We start from the raw sequence: 21,718 nt of genomic DNA on the forward strand, positions 1-21,718 counted from the left end.
TTAAATTAGCAGGGCCGTGAAAGCCATTGAAAACGTAATGGACAAAGACGTTCTATAGTTACCGCCTCCTTCGTTTCGTATTCCTTCGACGGTTTTAAGGAAAAGAGTCTTCTTCTCCACACTCGAACAATAATCAACGATGGACGAACGCGTATGGTGTGGCTGACGCGACGATCCTCGGCTATGGGATTCCACGGTCGAGCAGTTCCATGCGAGGCGAGCAATGTACGGATGATCGCGGGACAGCGACCGTGAAAGTGGGACATGATGTACGTTGGATGCAGGAAAGATTCCGAACGACTCGCGAAGGGACTGCCAGCTTTGATCCTGGAATGCCGCGATCCTACGTTTTGTCCCAATCGATCGATTCAATTTTCTTTTTCGAAACGGAAGTCTATAAATACTTACATGTCTTTTACATGTAAGTATTTGCGAGAAAGTGACGACGATCCTCTTCTTCCTGACGCGTCCTCTTTTCCAGAATCTTCCAACGATCATCGCGAGAAAGGAGAAGAGCGATACGGGATCGGTGGGTAGAAGCATGAAAAATTGCAGCCTGGTAAATGCGACGAGGCTGTGATCGCGCTGGATACGCCGGCGAAGCTCGCGGCACGTTCTAACAGCGTTCTCCAAAAGTGTTTCAACGGCGGCGCGTCCACGAAATCGACAGTCGAGGAGGAAATTCGAGGTAGTGCGCAGATCCACCGCGCACACGTAGGCCGATCCTCTTTTGTGGTGCGAACGCCGTCGTGGTCGTTCGTCCGAATCATACGGCGGCTCGTCCGAGCACGATTAACACGTTGTAATTCGTGGTTCCTGCTCGTATCTCGCGACCAAAGATCGAGTAACGATCGTAGGCAGGGAAATTCTTTGCCTGCAGCGAAGCCCCGGTGTCGATGAAGAGAACCACGTGATCGTAACCGGTTCGATAATGCGGCCGATTGGTTGGACGCTGGCGTGCGCGTTGCTCGCGACTACTTTTCCAAAAAGTGCAATCCTGTCGGACGTCCAGAGTGTTGGTGTCGCTGCGGGTTACCAGCGCGAAGCTGGACGCGCCAAAGTCACCAAACTGCTGCCGATTTCCAAGGTCGCGACCGTGGACCCCGATATACAGGAGCTGAGAAAATTCCTCGACGATCTGTTCGTCGGCGGAACGAAGAAGATTCGAGGTAAGCGTAAAGTTGACGTTTCGAGATATTATGGTTTAGAAGAACGAACGATGGTTAAATTGCAATCGATTCGACGAACGACTAATCGGATATTAAATATTTATGAAAAGCAAGCGGACAAGCTCGAACGTTTGGCCAGAAGCGAATCCAATTTATGTTAATGCCGATGATGTACAAAATGGGAGTGATGATGACAATGCTAACCGTTTTAACTCTGATCTCGCTGAAGGGATTGCTCATTGGTAAGCGAAAATTACTCTATAGTCATTGTACGTATGTACGTAGGGATAACGGTTCGGCTATGATAGTGTACGCTACACGCATACTGAATCAGGAGACATCGACGACCCATTTATCGAAATCCATCAAACATCTAGAATTCAATAGCAACGTTTTTCCTACTTACAATTTGCACATCGTAATTCTTTCGTTGTAGCAGAATCTGAATACGGACTTGGTTGCAGGTGCCATACTGTTGATGCTAAAACTCAGCACGATAATAGCCAAGTTTACGTCTGGTGGGCAGCACAATGCGCAGCCTGCTCAACCGATCCACGTGCACGTTCACAACAGCCTGCCGACAGCTCACAATCAAGCGTACAATGGATGGATGTCGGCAAGCGGACCAGAAAACGCGGGAGAACATTACTACTACAGAGGATGATGACGAGTTCTTCGACGATATCTTTCTCTCGGACACTGTCTGTTCGATCGCCGCGATCGAAACTAGGCTATCGGACCTGTTACGTTCGTTACCTGCCGACCGACTGGTCCCGACCTCGACCAGTGCTGGAAAAATAGAGTAAGCGCGTTGCGGTTGTCGAGCAGGCATCGACGATACAGCGAACCGCAACTCACTTCTCGTGTACCAAAGTTTTGTTTAAGTATTCTGAGATAAGACTGGTAACTCGCGTCGCCTGATCGACCAACCTGCAAAACCAAAATTGTAAACTCGTACGTTTAAGGAACAACCTCACGTTTACCTCAAACTAGCAATAACGTTAATTTATTTTGTAAAGAAACTGCGTCTCTTCTCCTATTTATTCAAAGTGTATGTATCATCGTAGAATGTATTTATTAAACTCTTTCTTAGCAAGCAAGCTTTCTCTTTGTACTTCGAAATTAAGCTGTTCGGCCACTGACATTGAAGAGGATAGCCACGTAGCCACGGATCCGTCGAAATCCTCAATTTTTCGATAAGAATGAGAAGAGAAACGAAAGTCTCGACTTTTAGCGATCTAGAAGCAAAGTTGAATTTTCCGCGTTTCAAGGTCTGCTAAACTCATACGCGTCCGTGACCAACCGCGTGCATAGTACACCTTCTATGACACGAATCGCGGCAGCGAACTGCAGAGACCCAGTTTCCTAGTTTCAGTGGGGTAAGCAGACGGCAAAAAGGAAACTGTCTGCTCTCCGCTTGCTACGATTCCTTAGCAGTCTCATCACCGATCGAATACGAGCACCACGCGTTCTACTCGTCGGTTATGAAACGAATAAAAGTACAAACACGTAAAAACAGATCGTCGATCTTTTAAGCGTGCGAAAAGCTCGACAGCCCGAAAGATAATTTGATCGCGCGATTGTAAAATCAGACAAATATCGAGATCGTTCTGACAGCCGAGTCAGCTTGCACCCGGGACCGGAAGTAAGAAAAGGAGCAGCGACGAATGCGTAACGTTATTTGTTACGCGGAAATCGGTAAACGGTGATTCGCAACAAGGTTCCTCGTTCCGCTTAACGATCGATATCGGAAGAATGATAGAAGGAAAGGCAACGAACGTAAGAAGAATGAATAATTAAGCGGCAATTAGAAAGGCAGTTAAAAGCAAGCTTATATAGGTTATATTTCTATTTAAGAATTAACTTTCTAAGCGACGACGCGACACGACGCAGCCATGAATAGAGTGGACGCAATTTTTTCGTGCTTGTGCATCGTAATTCTCTTTCAAACTTTGGCCCGTGCCGAAGATGTCGCGAAGGAGTTGAACGACACTTTGAGGGTTGACGTTTCTCAGGGAATTGCACTGTATATCGCGAATGGCGAAGCGAACGTTACTCTGAGCCTGTCGTCGCTGTTCGGAAGTAAGTAAAACGTTTCTAAGATCAGTGTTCGATACGCACCCACGCGAATCACGCGATTCGTTGCAATTTCTTTTGAAGGGAACGATGTAGAGCAACGAGATACAGGAAGATTCAAACTTAAGAAAGGTATCCTAAAAAGAATTGGAATGACGATGATGATGGCTCCTCTGATCTGGCAGGTTTAAATTAACACCCTATACGTATTACTGGCCTGCAAATTTTTATGCAACAACGGAATGGTGGGGTATAATGCGCTACTATCGTACCATACAAGCCTCGTGGACGTATCTCTGACATTTCGTACGAATTTTCTCGGAAACTGGCGCGATAAGTACAATTTTATTCCGCGTTATAATAATCGCAAAAAAGAATAATATGTATCAAGAGACATTTTCACTCTTCCCAGTAGGGGTACGTGGGCGTTGCGTTTTACCCCACGCCAGTGTCCCCTTTCGCTCCAGGTGAACTAACTTAACAAACATTTGATATTTACGCTTCAACGCGAGGTAAAGAACAACGGGTAGAGACACGGAAGCAGAGAAGAATAAATCGGAAAATAGCGCGCACAGTGGTTGATAATCGATCACGAACTGCGTTGCGAGCAAGCGTTTAGTGTCGTGTTGTACGACTGCGGCTCGTTCGCGTCTCCTATCGAAGAGTAACATCGATGTTTTATCCGTTCGTTTCATCGTACCCCCCTTTTCCACTTTGTACATTTTTACACTTTTGTATTGCCCATAAATGCATAAATATTCGCAGTCTACATATTGCCGATAAATGAATTTGGAAACCCGCTACTTCTAACGCGCATTTGCATTTTAGTTGGCAACGTTACCAGCTACCCTCGCCTCCCTCAAGATCAATCTGCTTCGAAGCATCTTCATAGGAAAAATCGCATTGGCGATAATGTTGTACAACGCGCTGAGGAATTCGCAGAAATCGGAGGTGGTACTGATCCATAAACCTGAATATCACGATCACTATTATCACACTTATCACGAACTGGAAGACGACGACAAAGGCTGGTGGGGACGACGAATGAAACGGCACCTTTAAAATGGAATAGCTTCGATTACTTCAGCGAATAATCGCATTCAGGATAATCGCCGTTCCAACCAAATTGCGTTATCTGTGATACGTAATGATCGCGACAAAATGTCGCGATATTTCAAATATACGGTTCAAATCAAGAGTATACGCGATTTTCCACACGGCGAAAAGGCACCGGATTGTATATAAAATTAAAATTAAGTTTTGGGTCTCGAAAGAACGTCCGGCGCAATGACCAACAACGAGATATTCCACGTGACCTACTTCGAGCTGGTAACGGCATTTTGGTCCAGATTCTGAAGCGATCAGCTCCGACCAGCGTTTTCCCTTTTCTCTGCCGTTAAATTCAACGTCGAAATCGAAATTTAAATGATACCGATCGATTTCAACGGGGATGAACATCGCCGTGCCGATGACCAGACGTCTTCGGGATTACAGCGCAGCTTTCTTTCGTTTTTATCGGATAAAATTTTATCAACGCTGCAACGAGACAGGCTTATCGCGATTATGTCGTTGAAATTTGAAACCAATCGGAAAATCTACAAAGAGGTTGAAAGACATTTACTACGAGCTATTTAGTAAAAAATTGGTATACGACGTAAACGTTCGTCGTAAATACATATGTAACGAATTATTAGCGTAATGAATAATTAAGCGTTTCGATATTTCTGTGATTTCTCCGAAATACGGTATACTTGGTCCGCGTATTTCGTAGGTTCTATGTACATCTCCGGATTTCTTTCAAACTTTACGGATATAATGGTGATGAGTGAAATTTGTAAATGTCCCGTATGAAATGCAAGGTGTATTGATAAAAAGTTTCAAATATAATCGTCGAGGTACTTTGGCGAATTACTGTAACTACCGTTTCAGAAAATTCTTCACGTTTACTGTAACGGCGATGGCGATTCTTGAATGCAAAAATTGCACCAGAAGACCGCTCTACTTTTTAAGAAACGAGCAAACTGTTTGCGTATAACGTTTCGTGACGAGCTTCGATCGTTAGAGACGGATATGGATCGATGCTAGGGGCACGTAACGAAAGTATTGTCAATGTCGAATTTATTCTCCAAGGCCTCGATATTCGTGGTGCGTATACGTGCCAGAAACCCACCTTCCGTTCGCATAGTTAGTATGCCAACGCCATCGATCCCGTATCGACAGTTCGCCATACGAATCGTAGTCCTATACCGTTTTCTAAACTACAAAATGCACGATGCACGACGCATACGTGGCAAATCAGAATGGAACCCGGATTAATCTCTGTATGCGTACGAGCTTAGATCAGCGCCGCGACACGTGGAAGCATTCGCCTTTTTAAAAAAACCTACAATCGCGCGTCTAATTTGGTTGAGCGTGTTTATCGTTAGAAAAGTCGAATTCTCTTTGAGAGAATTTTTCCCTTTACGTTTGCTTTACGTTTACCCGATACCGATGTCGTTCGCCTTTAACTATATAAATTAACGATCTTTATGCCAGATCTCGATTGCATCTAATGGTGTATAGTCTCGTTCGCCGCTTGTTAATTTCGTTTAATTAGATTAAACGCCCGGATCCGGCGTGATCTCTGCTGGATCTCTAACGAGGTAATCGTAAACCGGTAGAAACAGAAATACGTAACACAGGCGATTAAAGATCGGAGCAAACGTACGCGAGATAGAAATCCACTCGTGTAGATACTTTTTCGAAAAGAGGAGTAACGCGTGCAATCCAGAAAGTAGTCGATAAATTCGCGAAATTCGCAGTTATTACGGGAACATAAATATTGCACGGTGCACGCGACAGAAACGTGGTCTAAAAAGAAACTTTGGCAACAACTTTTACGGCTTTGTACATTCGTAGAAAATCGATGTAGCTTCGATGCGTCGATAGAAGATTTACAGCCGTGTGTCGTCATATAATTATCCAGGCATACGAAACGCGCGAAAGCGAGCGTCGAGGACACTTCTACGCGTCCGTAGACTTTCCGCATATGCGGATTCCACGATTTCCTCTTCCCCTTCGATAAGTTGTTCGATAAATCGAAGAAAATCTTTTCCTCGCTTAGTTACATCATCGTTCGAGTCTCGAGGGGCTCTTCTTTGTTTAACGTGCTCGCCAAGCCAAGTTGCTGCAGCACGTCAAGATGTTGTTTCACGTAAGACGTTCTTTCTCGTAAAATATTTGAGATACTGAGAGTAAAAATGAATTGGCCTTAGTGTATATACAGCTGTTTAGTGTGTACAGTTTGAAAGTAATTCGTTGCCTAAAAATACTCGCTGCGACATGTTCTGACTTCGTTATGTTAGTTTTCATTTGAAACAATGAATTTCTTTAGCTCTGTAGGATTAATTGTAACGAAGCACGTCTTAAAGTTGCGGGTTCATATTTAGAACAAACGTAGCTTGTTTGGTCAAATTTTCCTCTCAACTTTAACCTTAACGTTGCGAAAAAATCGAAGTGTGCTCGAAACGTTTTAGAAAACGGTTACCAGAATTATGTACTTTCTCTTCTTTATTCTTATCCTTTGGAATTTCGCAATGACAAGCGAAACGGCCGAGCAAAACAGACCGTACGAATTTCGGTTCAACATCGTTGATTTTCAACATAGGTACGAGAAGAAAGGTTCGTAAAACACGTAAAAATTGAAGCGAATTAATCCCGTTGCGTTCTTCGAGTCGTTTTCAATCGTGTTAAACATCTTTTTGTTTTTCTTTTTTCGGAACGAGAGCGTGATTCGGACATAAATATTCCACGAATGTATGTCCATTTCACAAGATGCTGATGGAATTATCACCGGAGAATATGGATTCGTAACTGCGGATGGAGTGTATCGCGAAACAGGATACGTCACAGATAAAAACGGTGATTTTATCATCACCAGGATGACATATAGAAGAATTAAAAGTCGTAAGTCTGGAAATTATATTCATAAACCAAGATAATTCGAATATATATGTATATCGGAGAAAAGTAATAAACCCTAATGGTTAGATTTCAGTAAAGGATGCGCAAGAAATATCGAAAGCAAGGCCGGTAATTGCAAAGAAACTGGTAGAAGCTGTAGCAAGGGCTTGTAGTGCGTGCAAACTCGTAGTGAAAACAGACGAATCCGAACGTACTACACAGACCATTCGACCGGTAACGCTACTTACTTCTCGTGAGAAGTTGGATGCCCTGCCACAAGGGATGTCAAACGCGTTGGAAATGGGAAAAGAGAGAAATGGTAAAAGATCCTTCTCTTACATTCGACTATTTTTACTTCTCATTTTACTATTTACTCAATTACTTCGCAGATGAACTTTCTCACGAGAGAATTGAAATTTCTCAAAGCTCGAAGGATTTTTCCAACGAGAGAAGGGGAAAGAATTTGGTTCAAGACGTGAAGAAAGATACGGTGGATCCACGCCTCAGACAGCCGAATATAGATGTTCAAATGCTGGTGAAGACGGCGAACGATCTTTACTGTCGCCTTAATTACTCGATAACGACACACGCGAGCATCGAGAAGATGGATATAGAAGCGGGGAAAAAAATGGCAGCTTTCGCGCAGAAAGTGAAAATGGTATCGATACCCGAGTGAAATATTTGTCGAACGAATTTGGTCATCGGCCGAACGTTTCGTTCGTTGCCAGCGATAATACGACGAAATTGACAGGCGAACGAAAGTCAACGACCGAAGGGATACTCGTTCCTTTGGTACTGCACGTGAACAACGAATTTTGTTTATCTTTCGAATTTTTACGTAATAAATTTTTAAAAGAAACGAAAACTTGTTTGTTAAACTAGCTTAAGGGAAACTTTATGCGACGTGAAATTATTATAACGAATAAAAGGGAAAATCGATCGATGAAATATGAAAAAGCGAGTCGAGTCGATGGAATTTTGAAACGTCTGTATTCGAATTTCGTTGAATTTTTATCCATCGTTGAAGGATTTGCCGTAAACGATCAAATTGGAGCGGAACGCTTGTGCGTCAAGCGTAAAGTCTTTTGCGTTAAAAGAGGATCAAGATGACGGTGATTCATCCGGACAATCATTCGCAACATGCTGTGACAGTTTCTTTGTTACGCTGGTTATGTAGCTTTAAGAGCGAAGACCGAAGCGGTTATGCTAATTAGCCTGAATAAATAGCGAGATTCGCTGTAGGAAGGAGAAAAGAGTCGGGTAGAGCAATTTGGTACAAACTCCCGATAAATATTCGTTATTCTTAATTGTTTTTAATTCTTCTTGATTGCTTGGCGTTTCGAAAGCAACGATTTCACTACATTTTCACGCCTCTTTATTCTTTAACGATAAAAATGACTAGAATTAGGTTGTATTAGCATCCCAACGCTGTTCCAGTGGAATTTCTGTCATCGGTCCACGTACGTGACTCACACGCGTGCCAAGTTACACGCGTACAATCTTAAATCCATTACGCTTTTCTGCAACAAGGAAAAGGTTAACGCGCCATTAAAAATTAATTTTCACCGTCCCGTCAGGCAGAAAACGGATCTTAGTTGCGTATCGATTTGCATAGAATCGATTCCCGGGCTTCTAATTCTCAAATTTTCGCTTCTCACGTTAACTAACTTGACATTCTTCAACTTTAAAGTTTAAGATGTCCATTTTCCGATTCTTCGATCGTTCGATTTTCGACGTCTTCGATTACCGAATCTTCGAATTTCGCAGTTTCTGAATTTTCGAGTTTCCTTACTTCGCAGTCTTTAAATTCTCTTTTTTTGTTTCCCAATTTTCGAATTTTCGTATCGTTCGCACTCTTAGGATTCATCCGATACGACGAACACCAAACTTCTGCAAAATCGAAGGAAAGAAAATCGTCGAGCGAAGTAGAACGATAAAAACAGCGAGACAAATTAATTAAGGAACCCATTCATAAGCGAAAGCGGTAACTCGACGAGCCTGGCGTCTTGTCGGAGATCCGTTTTCCTTCTTATACAAATATCCGCCAAAATTCTTTTCCATTCATGGCAGCGTCTCGACCCCACGAAGTGGTCGGAATTCTTTAAGAAGAGGCGATCGCGGCTCGGTTTCAACGATGTGTGCCCACGAAAAGCATGGCAGTGGGGGGATGCCAGTCGGGTTTTCACTTGAAACAGGACCAACTTGATTGGCGGAAGTCCAGAAGGAAGGGGTTAGACTCTCATATATGTTCGACCACGCACCTTGCACAACCACTTCGTGCCCGTGACACGCGGTCCAAGGATATAAAAAGCGGAAGGTCGAGTTCGAATTAAAGAAAACAACGGAGAAGGGTGAAAGACAGACATCGAATGAGCCGTGATATCGCGTAGTGGTAGTGTCTTTGGAAAAAATTATCTTATCGCATCTTCGCCATGAGGATAACAGTGTCCATCTTCTTGCTCCTGGGACTCGTTCTCTGCGTTCAGGGTGAACTTATCGGTACCAAGGAGGAGGATGAAAGTTTCCTGACCTGCGTGTTGGAGGATAATTCCGTGGGATGTCTGAGTACGAGGCTAGGGAGGAACCTCGATCAAATCGAGATGCAAGTGACCGGAAAGAAGAGCGAAACGCCGATGAGTGCGGTTATCGAGCAGGCCGGCAATTTCGTGGCCGAAGTCATCGACGACGTGCAAAATCCCGGAAGATCGGAGGAAGTCGCGGAAACCGCAGATGCCGGTGACCAAGGTAAGAATCGTGACGTATTGTTTTTAGCGGTGAAGTAATTTATCGCGAGTAAACGATATATTCGATCGATCAACGAAGAAACGGACGAAGCGCATCGAGCGTCGATCGGCGCGTGGAGCGCATGATAAAATCAACCGTGAACTTTCCTCTGCGCCGAGAGCACCGTTAAAAAAAGTCGCCTGACATTTACCGACTTACTTAGCTCGAACCTCTTTGTCTTATCGAAACTCACCTTAAGATTCTTTCCATTACCTTTCGGATATCTGCAGATTTTCAAAGTTCGCCGATTTCCTTCGTTCGTTTCGAGTATATCTTGTTGGCGAGCCTTTGACTCGGTACGTGCGAGTTCGGACGATGAACGGTGTTGCAACGGAGAACAACACGGGTGACTCACTTTCGTGAACGAAGCTTAGAAAAAAGCCGCGGTTGCTTTTGAAACGATTATGCGAAAAGTAGAAGGAGGACAGGCAGGCAGAGTACCCCGACTTTCGAGTTCCTAGCTTTTGCGACAAACTAAACAAACGAGACCAATTACATTTACACGGAATAATATTTAACGTTAGAAGAAGCTCGTTAACACGACGATGTTAGAAGACAAGCTTTGCTTTGTTCTGGCAAACGTATCGAATACGTGTCTTTAGGTCACCAACGATCGCTTGAAATTCAACATCCAATATGTCACCAATTTCTTCTCTCAGTTTGTACATAGTTCAATGAAGCGACTTGGGTAAATTTGCTCTAACGGTACGCCGCTCGTTATCTTCCTTGTCTTTTCGAGCAAATCGTAGCTACGAAATTGAACAATTTGACAGACATCAAGGCAATCTTCCTGCTATTAAAGAAACTATGATATCGTTGTTCTGCTTCTTTAAAATGACGTATTCTCTTTGAAGGACCGTGACGTATTCTTCTTTTTTTTTTTTTTTCTTTTTTGAGCCATTAGAGTAAAATTACGCAGTCCGCAAGAGTCGAAAGCATCTAGGTCACTGGACTCGTTCATCCCAAATTATTCGTTACTCCAATTACATATTCGTAACTTGTCCAAAATGTTCTTTCTTCCGTACTCGTTGAACGTCGACACGTAGCTTCAGCGTAGAAGGGAGAAGTGAATGAAAGTAGAGGTTAGCGAATTAGCAAGTAAATCTATGTTTCCAGCACCTTGTTATACTTTTAACCTCGTCGACGATTCGCGGTGGTTCGAATCGCGGCCATCGAGTCGAACAAAGAGAGTGAGTTCGCGGTAAAGAACGAGTCAACTGTTTCCATAGTTTCTGTGTCGATTCACGCGTCAATCGTGTACCCACGCGAAGGAGAAAGGTCTAGAAAAGTCGATCTCGTAATTACTCGAATACAAATTTCGCTGATATAGATCTTCTTTTTTCAGAAAACTCCTAATTACAGCTAATGATTAACCGCGAATGTTCGCGTATTTATATGAAATTTAAATACGCGAAAATGTACGAAATACACGTAATTTCCATTTCCACTTCTTCGCTTAGATTCAAGAAAGAAAAGTCAATTTAGGGAAACGTCCGTAGTCTATTATCGACGATATTGACGATATAATCGTTATAATCGATTCGGTGATTTGTATTTAAATCCATCGTGGAACTTTGATTGCAGAGGAAGCACGTGGCAAGAAATATGGAAAGAAAAAAAAGAAGCAGTTGCAGAGACTCCTCGGCTTGATCATGCTGTTCAAGGCTAAACTCGGTCTCCTACTTCAATTGATCTCAACGCACTTCCAGCTCAAGTTCTTCTTCATCGCTATCATCACCTTGATCCTCAACGTTGTCAAGTTCTGGATGGACCTGAAAAAATCTCATCCGTCTAAGGTCATCTATTACGAACACGCTCAACATCAACACCATTACGATCACGATGATCACGATCCTAGTTACTGGGGACGATCCTCCAACGATCCTTCTGCTCAAAATCTCGCTTATTCCTCCTATGCTCCACAAAATCCATAGAGGCTCGAGCTGGAAAAATCAAACCCCATCTTCTCAGTGACGAAAATGAAAAAGGAAAAAAAAAGAAAAGAAAAAGATAGTAGCACCGAGAACTAGATGGCAGAAAAATCTGTCGCTACGATTATTTTCTCCGTGCTCAGGTTTCTAAATAATTACTAAAGAAACCGTTGATTAAGAGATTAACACGTAGTCGCGTAATCTATATTTAATCTTATATTTATATCAAACTATTTATTTTTCTATTTATATCGAAACAAAAATGTTAAGACCCGCTAATGCGCGTATTATTTAGAAAAATTATCGCCTCTCCTCGTTCGTGTACCTTTCCCCAAGTCGCAAAGCATTCGATAGAGGACCCATTCGCGTACCAAAGTCCACTTTGCGTACCTGCTGTCGTATGTATTCTCACGCCCCATATCAACCAAACTATGTTAACTTATCGTTAAACGACATCTGTAAGAATCGTACAGTCAATAAATTATTTTCATAATAATTCGCATTCTACCGACTTTTCTACCTTGAACGAAGAACTCTAGGACGAGAAGCCCATAAATTCGAAGACGACATTATAATACCGAAGCGAATCGTAGATCGTAGATCGTCGATTTATCGACGGTGAATAAGAAGCATGTAAGGACGACCGAGAAAGCTTACCGAATCGACTTACGACCTTCTTTCTCCATAGAGTGGACCAGCCTGTAGCGACCAGCTTACGTATTCCTCGACATCGCGCCGTGGAACATGCGACAGGAATTTTCAACGAGCGCCGATACTTTCGGGCTGTTCACCTTGCCGTGATTTCGATCGACCGATAAATACCGGGGAGATTTCTTCTCCCCGCAGCTACATAGTATTTCTTTTATCTTTCCCCTTGGCTGAAACCGAAAGACCTCGATAGATCGGTTCGTTTCCTTTTTCAAGTACTTCGTATCAATGTACCTTCTGTTAGTCAGCAAATTGCGTTACACGAAAGGTTGGAGAAGTAACAATGCTATGCTACGTTCGTACACAATCGATAAAGAGAAAATAATAATAATCTTTTTAGCGATAATTTAACAAGGTAGATCGATAAATCTTTACGTATCGGTATCGCTTTAGATTTTACTTTGAACAACGTTTGTGTTTCTAAATAAGTTATAAAAAAAATCTATAATTTCATCTACGGCTTAACAAGGTAGATAAAGAGTCGATAAAGATATTGCTCTTTACGACAATTATATTTCTAGATAATGTATAAGAACAAGTCTATAATCTTTTCAACGATAACGTAATAAGACCAGATAGGTACTGCGATGTGACAAATATTGCGTAGATTGTCCTTGTTTACACGAAAAAACATGCATAGACGAATATACCAGGATGAATCAGGATATCTCGTGTCTGTCATGGTCAATGACCAGAAACGGACAGAGTTTCGTAACCGGTGGGACCCCCGTGGAAACTTAAGTATTCACGTACCGAAGAATCGTTGGTCTCGGTGTGGCCTTTAACGAAAGACGAGGCCCGGTTCCACTTGCCCTCGGTTTTTGACGTCTAGAACCTCTTTTCGAAGCTCTGATTGGACCGCGGCCAACGAGACCACCGTGTCGCATCGAAATCATCGAAATTCGTGAGAAGAGACGCTGAAATATCCTTCCGCCGTTCATTTATAGAATTTCTTCGCGGACAGGCTACGTCCAACTTTTTCTTAATCAGCTAACGAAATTCGATCTCACTTAGCGGGGGCTATTTTCACATTCCACCGCATTTGCATCCGTCCTTCGAGTGGGTACGTCTTCGGGATATTCATAGAGAATTCTCCGCACCCGGTTTCTCTTCGCAAGAATATCCTTCCCTCGACGGGAAAAGCTTCTCCCTCTCGTCTTCAAAGGGCATATCAATGACCGACTCGCACTCCACTCGCAAGAAGAACGATCTCGCTCGCTCCTCCGCAGGAATATCATTCTGAATTTTACTGTGGCCGCAAGGTTCGATGGTTCGTCGTGGTTGCACGGGTATCGTATCACTCGGCACATCAACGGCGAAATTTGCATCGGGCCTTCGAGGATGATGTGGACGTCTGGATGGTCATTGGCAGACCAAACGTGATAAACTTACTAATTTCTGTCTACCGAGAATCGGCCATTCATACAATATTCAAGATCCTTACACGCAAGTCACTATATAACACCCTTCTACGGATCGGATCACCAGTCTTCTCAGGATTCTCGATACATGCAAGACAAAGCCCGATACGACTTCCATCCAGTAGTCCAGAAGAAAGCGAGAAACGTTTCATTCATCATGATCCGACCAACCTGTTTAATCGTATCGCTTGCTGTCATCTTCGCCATTGTTTCGGGTTTGCCGCAGCAACCCAAATCTAGGAGACCCGTTCCAGAGTTTAAGGTTTGTTCTGTAAAAAGAAAACGTTACACCATGCTGTTGAAGAATGAACGTACTTATTATAATAAATTTAATCTTTTCTTCGAACGTGCGTTAAATTTCAGAACAAGACCGGCGGCTTGGAACTTCCGGACAATGCGACGCTGATTCGTGACAATATCGTGGACAACTTCTCCTGTCAAGACAGAATTTATGGATATTACGCCGATATGGATAACGATTGCCAAGTTTTCCACGTTTGCATGCCGCAGGCTAGGGGATCGATCAGATGGAGCTTCATCTGCCCCGCGGAGACCGTGTTTAATCAGGTGAGTGATTATTCGACTCGTCTCTTTCTCTCGCTTCCTAACAAACCGATTATTCGTCTCGTTAGGCAACGTTCGTTTGCACGAAAACGGAAAATTCGATACCCTGCGAGGAGTCCGAGAAGTTTTACAATTTGAACGAGGCGATTGGCAAGGAAGTGGAGGAAGAGGAAAGCGACATGGAGCACGTCACGAAAGAATCGGACGTGGAAGCGATTTCGAACAGACCGGAGACCAGGACGTCGAGAATCTTGAACCGGAAGAAGCCGTCGCGAAAACAGTGATTTCTTGAGACAACGTTCGCGAAGAACGGGCTGTGTGTATCGTAGAAGAGACGAAATTCGTGAACTGTCGTTAACGCAAGATCAACCAACTACGTTTGCTTGTCTGAAATACGAATGAAACACAATTTTATTTAGTATTTAAGTATATGTGTATTATGTATTTAAATTATGATAAAAATATGATATTAAAATATTACCTAGAGATTGTGTGTGACTTTATTATACAGGAACGTGTTGGAGTAATATTGTAAATTTGTGAAAGCATAAAATTAGAAAAATATTGAAATAAAGGAGTTGAAGCGTCTGCAACAAATTTATTGCATATAGCTGTCGTACATGTAACTAATACTGCTATTTCCATATTTATAATTAAGCAATCACGCGCGGAAAGGAGTTACACAAATGTCCCAAGCCTAGAAAGAAACACAAACTACGACGGTGCGGTAATAATCAACGAAAAGCAAAGATTAACTTAACGGCTAAATAAGACGTCGAAATTATTACGTAATCATTACGAAGCTAAAGAACGTTAACGACGACATTTCCGTTAAACATTTATTTACAACGATTGATATGTTTCGATATTGGTCTCTCGTGGCTTAAAATAAGTCGAAAATAAATTACATAATATAGAAGAATTAGTATTCGACGCGGTTACTGTACATTAACGAAAGTACGAAAAAAATAAAAGAAACTAAAAACACACACGCACACGTGCAAAGCGGCTAGAGAAAAATCCGATCTCTTTTTGTTTTAAATTCGGATAATATGATACGAGATGGCAAAAGTCACCGAAATGAATCGGTAAATCTTCGGCTCTTTTTCTATTTTGTATCTTTGGATAACTAGCCATTATATCGTGGATAGGCGGTGCCTATTCCTCCGTTCATAAATTCCGATAAAATAATTAACCACAATAATTACGTCAACTTTCGTGCCCACACACACTTTCACATTTGTCAGGAGAAACCTAAAGCGCGTATCGGAACTCTGATTCAAGTACATTTCAGTCGAAAGAAAGATAATCGAAATCAACGTATGTACACCTCTGATCTGATCTATACCTGATAGCCACTGGCCTCCTAGTACGACTACACGAATATAATTCTTATAACAATAGTAAAAAAATAATACTTAGCACTTAAATAATTCGCTTACAGATACAAGCTCTCTTTAAACCAAAAACAAACGACGATATAAACGTTTGCGTCTTTAAGACTCTTCTTAGAAGAAGATCAGGCCACTGATCTTTTGTTCGTATAGCGTATAAACGTTTTTCTTAAATGGACTTGTATAGGAAGATTTCGAAATTGTGGAGCAACCAAAAAGCACGCACGATCTTTGCTCGCGTAAAAACGGGTCGAAAATATAGACCAAAAGCCGTTTCTTTCGATATTCTACGTTTTACTCTCGAAAATGAGGCGCCACAAGTACGAACAAGTTTTACTCTACGTCTCCGATCGATTCTTGCCCCCGTGAATCACCCTGTATCTATCGATATAACGCGATCTACGTATATTAAATATTTTCGACAACGTGTACCCTGTGTCGTCCACCGAGCAGATGTCCTACACCCCTGCATGACACTAGTTCTCGTCGATTCGCCGTAGCAGTCTTGCAACAGCAAAATAGAGAGAGTAAAAATTTCATCGGGGAGAAGAACCTAATTTAAGCCTCAGAATCCACGGCTAAATCGGCTTCGATCTCCTCGGGACTTCTAAGATCGATGGCGAACCGTTTCTTCGCGTTCTTGCTTGCCATCTCAGCCATTTGATTCTGCGCCTTCACGGTTCTCGAATAAATGTCGAAAGCGGTGGCCAAAGCGCAGGTGAGCTGCCTCGCGTGATGTTTCGATTCGCAAACGAAAGCGTGACATTCGAACGGCGAAACTCTCCTGAAATTCTCCGTTTCGCGTACAACGATCATGGAGAAGACACGCGTGTAGACGAGATCCTGAACACCGTACGAGATCGTTTCGATGGCGTATATCCTGGCAAAGTTGGAGTCTTGCTTCCTTTTCTCGATAGGCAGCAGGGCAACGCCTTCTTGAGAGACGACCAGTTTGGTCAGAGGGAGCATGGTGTTGGTCGGTAAGGCTTTCGCGGCAGCAACCATATTATCGACGGGCCTCCTCGTGTGCTTGATGCCCCAGAGGCCCCTGGCATCGTGAGAGCCCAGATATTTCACCTGAAAAGGGTCCCCCTTTTAGTCTCCCACGTGCGGCCCTATTCAGGTAACAACGAAACCTTTACCAAGACCTTGGACCTCTAACGTAACGTAACGAACGGTATAAGCGAGAGTTTTAAGACCCGTGAACTCGCGTTAAGAAGATAACAACGTTATAATTTAATTGACTAACGAGTTAAGCGGATGCGAGGTGTTATCCACTGGTGAGTATGTGAATTTATGCTTTGTCCAAATAACCGAGGAGAGTTCAATAGAGGCATAAGGCGAGGTGCAAGGAAAACATCGTAAAATATACCTGGAACACCTGAGGAAGATCCGTCGAACCCTCGAAGACATTGTTATCGATGGATAGACGAGACAATTTTGATACGAGGTCCTTCTTTTTGTCGGTGGAAGAAGCGAGACTTTTGTCCTTCTTCATATCGTTCAGCTCTTGACCTTTCTGTATTAAGAAATACGACGTTAATACACAAGCGTTACGAAATATCTCGGCGCCTTTCTGTCGTTTAAAAAAACGGTCGTCCTGTTGAAGCAAGATATATGCGAAACGGGACCAACGGTTAATTAAGTTATACGCAATTTACAAGGTAAATTGCGAAGCGACATTTTCTGTCACCTCGTGACACTCAAAAAAAAAAAAAAAAAAAAAGAAAAAAAAGAAAAAAGAAAAGAAATAAATCGAACAAGAGCTTGGTCGAGAAGGAAGTTTAAAACGTCGCGTACTCACGGTACTGTTATCGAGTGGACAGATTCTCTGTGTTTGTCCGGGCTTCACTTTCAGGTGATACTCGACCACGTTCGGTATGTTCGGCGGGTTGGAAACGACTGAGGAAGCCGGAGAGGATGAAGAGGCGGTCGCTGGCCGCTGAGGGACGGCGTTTCCGGTCTCGGTCGCCCCGAATAACGGCGCTGTCATCACTGATCTATGCCCGCTAACCGTTTCCCCCGTCTGACAAATTTAACGAAATTTTTGGTCATTCTCTGCTCCAGGCCTTTATCGATCACTTAAACGCGTAACAGAGCATGCAAACGTATTTATCCGACCTTCTTCTGCAAATAGCTACCCTCGTCGTTTTTCGTCGCATCTTTAGAATCGTTTAACTCGTTGTTAACATTCTTCAGGACACCGTCAGACCTCTTCGTGAAACCAAAGTCCTCGTCTTCCATGGCGGTTCTCGATCCTGTCTGTCCTCAGAACACTATTTTCACTTGCTCCAAATCGGCCTTGTTCGTGTCACCGTGATCCTTTAATCACACGTAATACAATTAGTGGGAACAATACGAAATATCGAGCCTCTCGGAAACCTAATCTCTCGGTAAGCGTCTCAGTTTTACTGTTTGGATGCAAATTCTCGATAAACAAATAATTTACTCGCAAGGTTAGTTTTCACTGCAAATAAACGACACGCTTTTTTCTACTTTCCAATTTCCGAAGCCGATTAATATGGTGGCTGAGCATCTGAATCAACGCTGGTCGTCGTTCCCCGTAATCGTAACAAGACCATCTCGTTATGCCAAACAAAGTGCAAAGCGTAACTTTTACGTATACGATGTACGGAGAGCCGGGTAAGTGAAACACTCGAGCAATTTCCAGCGACCTAACGAGCAGAAGGGAGAACCGACCGACCCCTCGTAGACGTTATTATCGTCATCGTTGTATTCCGAAATGCGTTCAACCGCGAAATTAAAAACGTGCTTAACGTCTCGGCTTAAACCGGAAAACAGCTGTCGCGCAGCACGTGTTGCACCTTGCGCTCCAGCTCGATCGTTGCTTTCGCTCTCTTTCCGTGCGGCCAGTTCTCGATCGTTTCGCTCGCAAATATAGAAGTCAGGCCAAACTCTGTCCAAGTTTGGAAAACGTATCGTGCCACGTCGCTCAGGATACTCGAGGTACAAAGAGCCGTTTCACCTGCTCTATTTTATACAAAACCAGTCATTGTCCCCGGTCACAGATTTAATCGAACGAAACGGATGCGCCGGTGCACATAAAACACGATGCTATCGAGAATCCTAAATGTGTACGGGGGGCTTGGCTTCGAGCGGGCAGGAAACGCGTCAGGTGACCGATAGTCAAGTGAAAAGGGATTCGTTAACGTATTCCGTCCGTTGGTCAGGTGTGGGCATACTGTTGTTCGAGCTTACGCCGCGTTGCGTCGGCGCGAATCCGTGTGTGCAGTTACCGTTTCGAAAACGTGCGCTGGTTTCCGCGCTCCCGGGGACGAGAGCGCAGAAATTCAAGAACCAAGGTCGAGTCGGAGAGCCGTTCGTGAAATTTTACTCCGGCTACATTCCTCTCTCTTTCGCGAAACCCGATAACGAACTTTCCATAAATAGAATAGAAGAAGGAAACTCGTACGAGCAAATAAAGAGCGATACGCGAGCGAGTTTAACCGACTCGAGTCGAGAATACCATAACACCGGTATGGCGCGACAAAAGCTGGACAAATTTATTTTCGGGCACCTTGTATGTTGCTCGCGCCTCTACACCTGTCGTCCAATTACACCCGCGTACAACGCTAGAACTGTTAACGCGCCTGTTCACGTACCGGGTGTTCTAAACTGCGTGCGTAGTCTGACGCTAATGCGAAGAAACTGGTTCTCGCGACAGCCTAGAGAATATTCGATAAAGACGCAAAGATTTATCGTGCGATTCGAAGATATCTATGCAAAGAGAAGCAAGAAGTAAAGTATTAATAGTAACGGTATCGTTCGAGAACGAAACGAAGCTGCAGATAGTCACTGATCGTTATTACGGTTTTCCAAGATTTCCGTTACGCATCGAGATATCGGACTTTATCAATTCCGCGAGCAAGTAACTAAATTCTCGAACATCGACGTCGAAACGTACACGATCGTAAAAGAAATTTGAGGGAACGCCGTTGTCCGACGCGGGAAACAGGGAAGGAGAGGAGTTCCCTTCTCGCTTCGAGTTCACGAGAGGATAACGACGATACCGGAAACGTCGATGGATGAGTGTCTGACCGGAAGCTATTATACCCGTGTCACGAACAAACTGCAACGGCGCGCGTCTCGCGCTGTTGGAATTTAAACCATACGCTTGGCTATATTTACTCTTTTTAATCGCGACAATGTTGCTTTATTTTAATTACGCTTCCAACGCGCCACGTATCTCCCAATTAACCGATATTACGGACGATAGCGAGCGAGCAGATTTCTCGTTATCGATCCGAACGAAACGAAACGATACATCGTAACTCATCGCCGTTCCCTCCCACGTTTTCCCACGGTCTCGCCATTCTGCGATACCGCTCTTTTTCTTCGGCAAAAACGCGGAAGGAGAAGATAGGTAGATCGGTAACTATCGCAACTAGAAAAGAAGAAATATAGGAGAAAAATTCAGGCGCGATTTTTATTTCTCTAAAGATCCTATCACCGTCTTTATCGTCGATAAATACCCATTATATATAAAGAAGATAACGAAATCTTACGATCCTCGATACGCGATCGTTTCTCTGAAGAGGATGTCTCCGTGAAACACGAGACGCGAACTAAACCTTCGTAAAGAGATAAGACGCAACGACCAGTGTCATCCGAAGATTACGAAGGAACCGCCTCGACGATGCAGCTTGCATCGCCGTACGGATAAAACGTATACGCGTGATAAATGATACTTGCTGTTATTTACCTTGGCAGTTGCCACTCGTTCGACGATCCACATCACTGACAAACACACGTTCACCAAATTATCAACTCTTGCTCCGAAGATGAGTGTTTCGAAGGGCGAGCGCGATCTCGATACGAACGCGACTGTGGCCGGGCCACTCTGTCGATTCCGAGTATCCGGAAACGTAACCGTAGATGCAGCTACCGATCGATCGATCCGCGCCCGTTCAACCGCGAAACCGTTCTAAGGATGGACCGATCTAGGATCGGCGAACGATCGACAACCGGCTGCGTGCTATGCACCGTCGCGTATACGTGCGACTGAAAATCTGGGACACCGCAGCTCGCTCCGACTCGCGTCGACTGATAAAACGCGCGACGAGTCGCCAGCACGAGCTCGATGCCACCACGCACACGTACGTATATACGCGTCTATTGTTATCGCCAAACTTTTGATAAATCTCAAGTAAGCGAGATAACAACGGCGATTCTATCTTCGCGCGCCAACAGTCACGAATAAGACAGAAATGGACTATTTGTTCGAACGAAGATAGAAGAAAATAGCAGTTTTATTTCTAATCGCAACGGTCTTTGTTTTATCGAATCGAAGGATTCGCTCTCGTCGCTGTGAACGTTCGCATTTCTCCGTTACTACGCTCCTTCGTTTTACAATGAGATTCGAGTGACTATTAATTTGTCGACGAACAGGTGTCGCGCTACCGAATGTGGGACAGCCTCGGCCAGTCTCGTTCAAGCACAACCGGAATGTATTGTAAAACATACAGCAACGATGTTACGTGTCAGAGATATCGTAAGCACAGATATCGATGATAAAAGCGAAGAAATTGGCGAACGCGTAGCTTGCGTTGCTAGCAATGCGAGTCGAAAGACGCTTCCTAGCATTCGTTATAATTGATGTTATATTGCTTACGTAACTCTGGATACAATAAAATCCATACGCTACCAACAGAGTGTTACGTAAAAAAAGATAGCGAAGCTTCGATTGTGCGCACATGCACAGGTACCAA

General features: G+C 43.6%; 5 protein-coding genes and 1 pseudogene across 6 annotated transcripts; 5 read left to right on the top strand and 1 right to left on the bottom strand.

The window, feature by feature from the left end:
- Positions 1-651: 651 nt before the first annotated feature.
- On the top strand, positions 652-1,849 carry LOC117207341. The gene is made up of 3 exons (XM_033447459.1): positions 652-1,169; positions 1,280-1,411; positions 1,634-1,849. Exons 1-3 carry the CDS (start codon positions 932-934, stop codon positions 1,831-1,833), a joined length of 570 nt encoding a protein of 189 aa, XP_033303350.1. The 5' UTR covers positions 652-931; the 3' UTR covers positions 1,834-1,849.
- A 1,215-nt stretch (positions 1,850-3,064) lies between these two features.
- Positions 3,065-4,307, top strand: LOC117206789. Its single transcript, XM_033446429.1, has 3 exons — positions 3,065-3,251; positions 3,330-3,430; positions 4,074-4,307. The coding sequence occupies exons 1-3, from the start codon at positions 3,065-3,067 to the stop codon at positions 4,305-4,307; spliced, it is 522 nt and encodes a 173-aa protein (XP_033302320.1).
- Positions 4,308-6,820: 2,513 nt separating this feature from the next.
- On the top strand, positions 6,821-8,069 carry LOC117206798 (annotated as a pseudogene).
- Positions 8,070-9,611: 1,542 nt separating this feature from the next.
- On the top strand, positions 9,612-11,915 carry LOC117205322. Its single transcript, XM_033443615.1, has 2 exons — positions 9,612-9,932; positions 11,556-11,915. The coding sequence occupies exons 1-2, from the start codon at positions 9,620-9,622 to the stop codon at positions 11,903-11,905; spliced, it is 663 nt and encodes a 220-aa protein (XP_033299506.1). The 5' UTR covers positions 9,612-9,619; the 3' UTR covers positions 11,906-11,915.
- Positions 11,916-13,887: 1,972 nt separating this feature from the next.
- Positions 13,888-14,904, top strand: LOC117206734. Its single transcript, XM_033446327.1, has 3 exons — positions 13,888-14,293; positions 14,395-14,598; positions 14,664-14,904. Exons 1-3 carry the CDS (start codon positions 14,120-14,122, stop codon positions 14,877-14,879), a joined length of 594 nt encoding a protein of 197 aa, XP_033302218.1. The 5' UTR covers positions 13,888-14,119; the 3' UTR covers positions 14,880-14,904.
- Positions 14,905-16,313: 1,409 nt separating this feature from the next.
- On the bottom strand, positions 16,314-21,087 carry LOC117205380. Of its 2 annotated transcripts, none has more exons than XM_033443727.1 (5): positions 20,713-21,087; positions 18,111-18,311; positions 17,794-18,015; positions 17,362-17,508; positions 16,314-17,066 (listed from the first exon to the last, which is right to left on the bottom strand). In XM_033443727.1, exons 2-5 carry the CDS (start codon positions 18,231-18,233, stop codon positions 16,548-16,550), a joined length of 1,011 nt encoding a protein of 336 aa, XP_033299618.1. In that variant the 5' UTR covers positions 18,234-18,311; positions 20,713-21,087; the 3' UTR covers positions 16,314-16,547. The 2 variants fall into 2 exon arrangements, with proteins under 2 accessions (XP_033299618.1, XP_033299626.1); XM_033443735.1 differs by lacking the exon at positions 20,713-21,087 and adding an exon at positions 19,528-19,608.
- Positions 21,088-21,718: the final 631 nt, after the last annotated feature.

This window comes from Bombus bifarius, unplaced genomic scaffold (assembly GCF_011952205.1).
Source record: "Bombus bifarius isolate JDL3187 unplaced genomic scaffold, Bbif_JDL3187 scf7180000007966, whole genome shotgun sequence".
Classification (NCBI taxonomy): domain Eukaryota; kingdom Metazoa; phylum Arthropoda; class Insecta; order Hymenoptera; family Apidae; genus Bombus; species Bombus bifarius.

Bases quoted from the DNA above. Each gene is read 5' to 3' on its own strand.
- LOC117207341 (XM_033447459.1), top strand. From the start codon at position 932: ATGCGGCCGATTGGTTGGACGCTGGCGTGCGCGTTGCTCGCGACTACT. The intron at 1,170-1,279 runs GTAAGCGTAAAG...ATTTATGAAAAG, and splicing joins CGGAACGAAGAAGATTCGAG to CAAGCGGACAAGCTCGAACG. The intron at 1,412-1,633 runs GTAAGCGAAAAT...ACTTGGTTGCAG, and splicing joins GCTGAAGGGATTGCTCATTG to GTGCCATACTGTTGATGCTA.
- LOC117206789 (XM_033446429.1), top strand. From the start codon at position 3,065: ATGAATAGAGTGGACGCAATTTTTTCGTGCTTGTGCATCGTAATTCTC. The intron at 3,252-3,329 runs GTAAGTAAAACG...TTTCTTTTGAAG, and splicing joins CCTGTCGTCGCTGTTCGGAA to GGAACGATGTAGAGCAACGA. The intron at 3,431-4,073 runs GTTTAAATTAAC...TTTGCATTTTAG, and splicing joins TGGCTCCTCTGATCTGGCAG to TTGGCAACGTTACCAGCTAC.
- LOC117205322 (XM_033443615.1), top strand. From the start codon at position 9,620: ATGAGGATAACAGTGTCCATCTTCTTGCTCCTGGGACTCGTTCTCTGC. The intron at 9,933-11,555 runs GTAAGAATCGTG...CTTTGATTGCAG, and splicing joins CGCAGATGCCGGTGACCAAG to AGGAAGCACGTGGCAAGAAA.
- LOC117206734 (XM_033446327.1), top strand. From the start codon at position 14,120: ATGCAAGACAAAGCCCGATACGACTTCCATCCAGTAGTCCAGAAGAAA. The intron at 14,294-14,394 runs GTTTGTTCTGTA...GTTAAATTTCAG, and splicing joins GACCCGTTCCAGAGTTTAAG to AACAAGACCGGCGGCTTGGA. The intron at 14,599-14,663 runs GTGAGTGATTAT...TCGTCTCGTTAG, and splicing joins CGGAGACCGTGTTTAATCAG to GCAACGTTCGTTTGCACGAA.
- LOC117205380 (XM_033443727.1), bottom strand. From the start codon at position 18,233: ATGGAAGACGAGGACTTTGGTTTCACGAAGAGGTCTGACGGTGTCCTG. The intron at 18,016-18,110 runs GTCGGATAAATA...TAAATTTGTCAG, and splicing joins GTAGCTATTTGCAGAAGAAG to ACGGGGGAAACGGTTAGCGG. The intron at 17,067-17,361 runs GTATATTTTACG...GACCCTTTTCAG, and splicing joins ATCTTCCTCAGGTGTTCCAG to GTGAAATATCTGGGCTCTCA.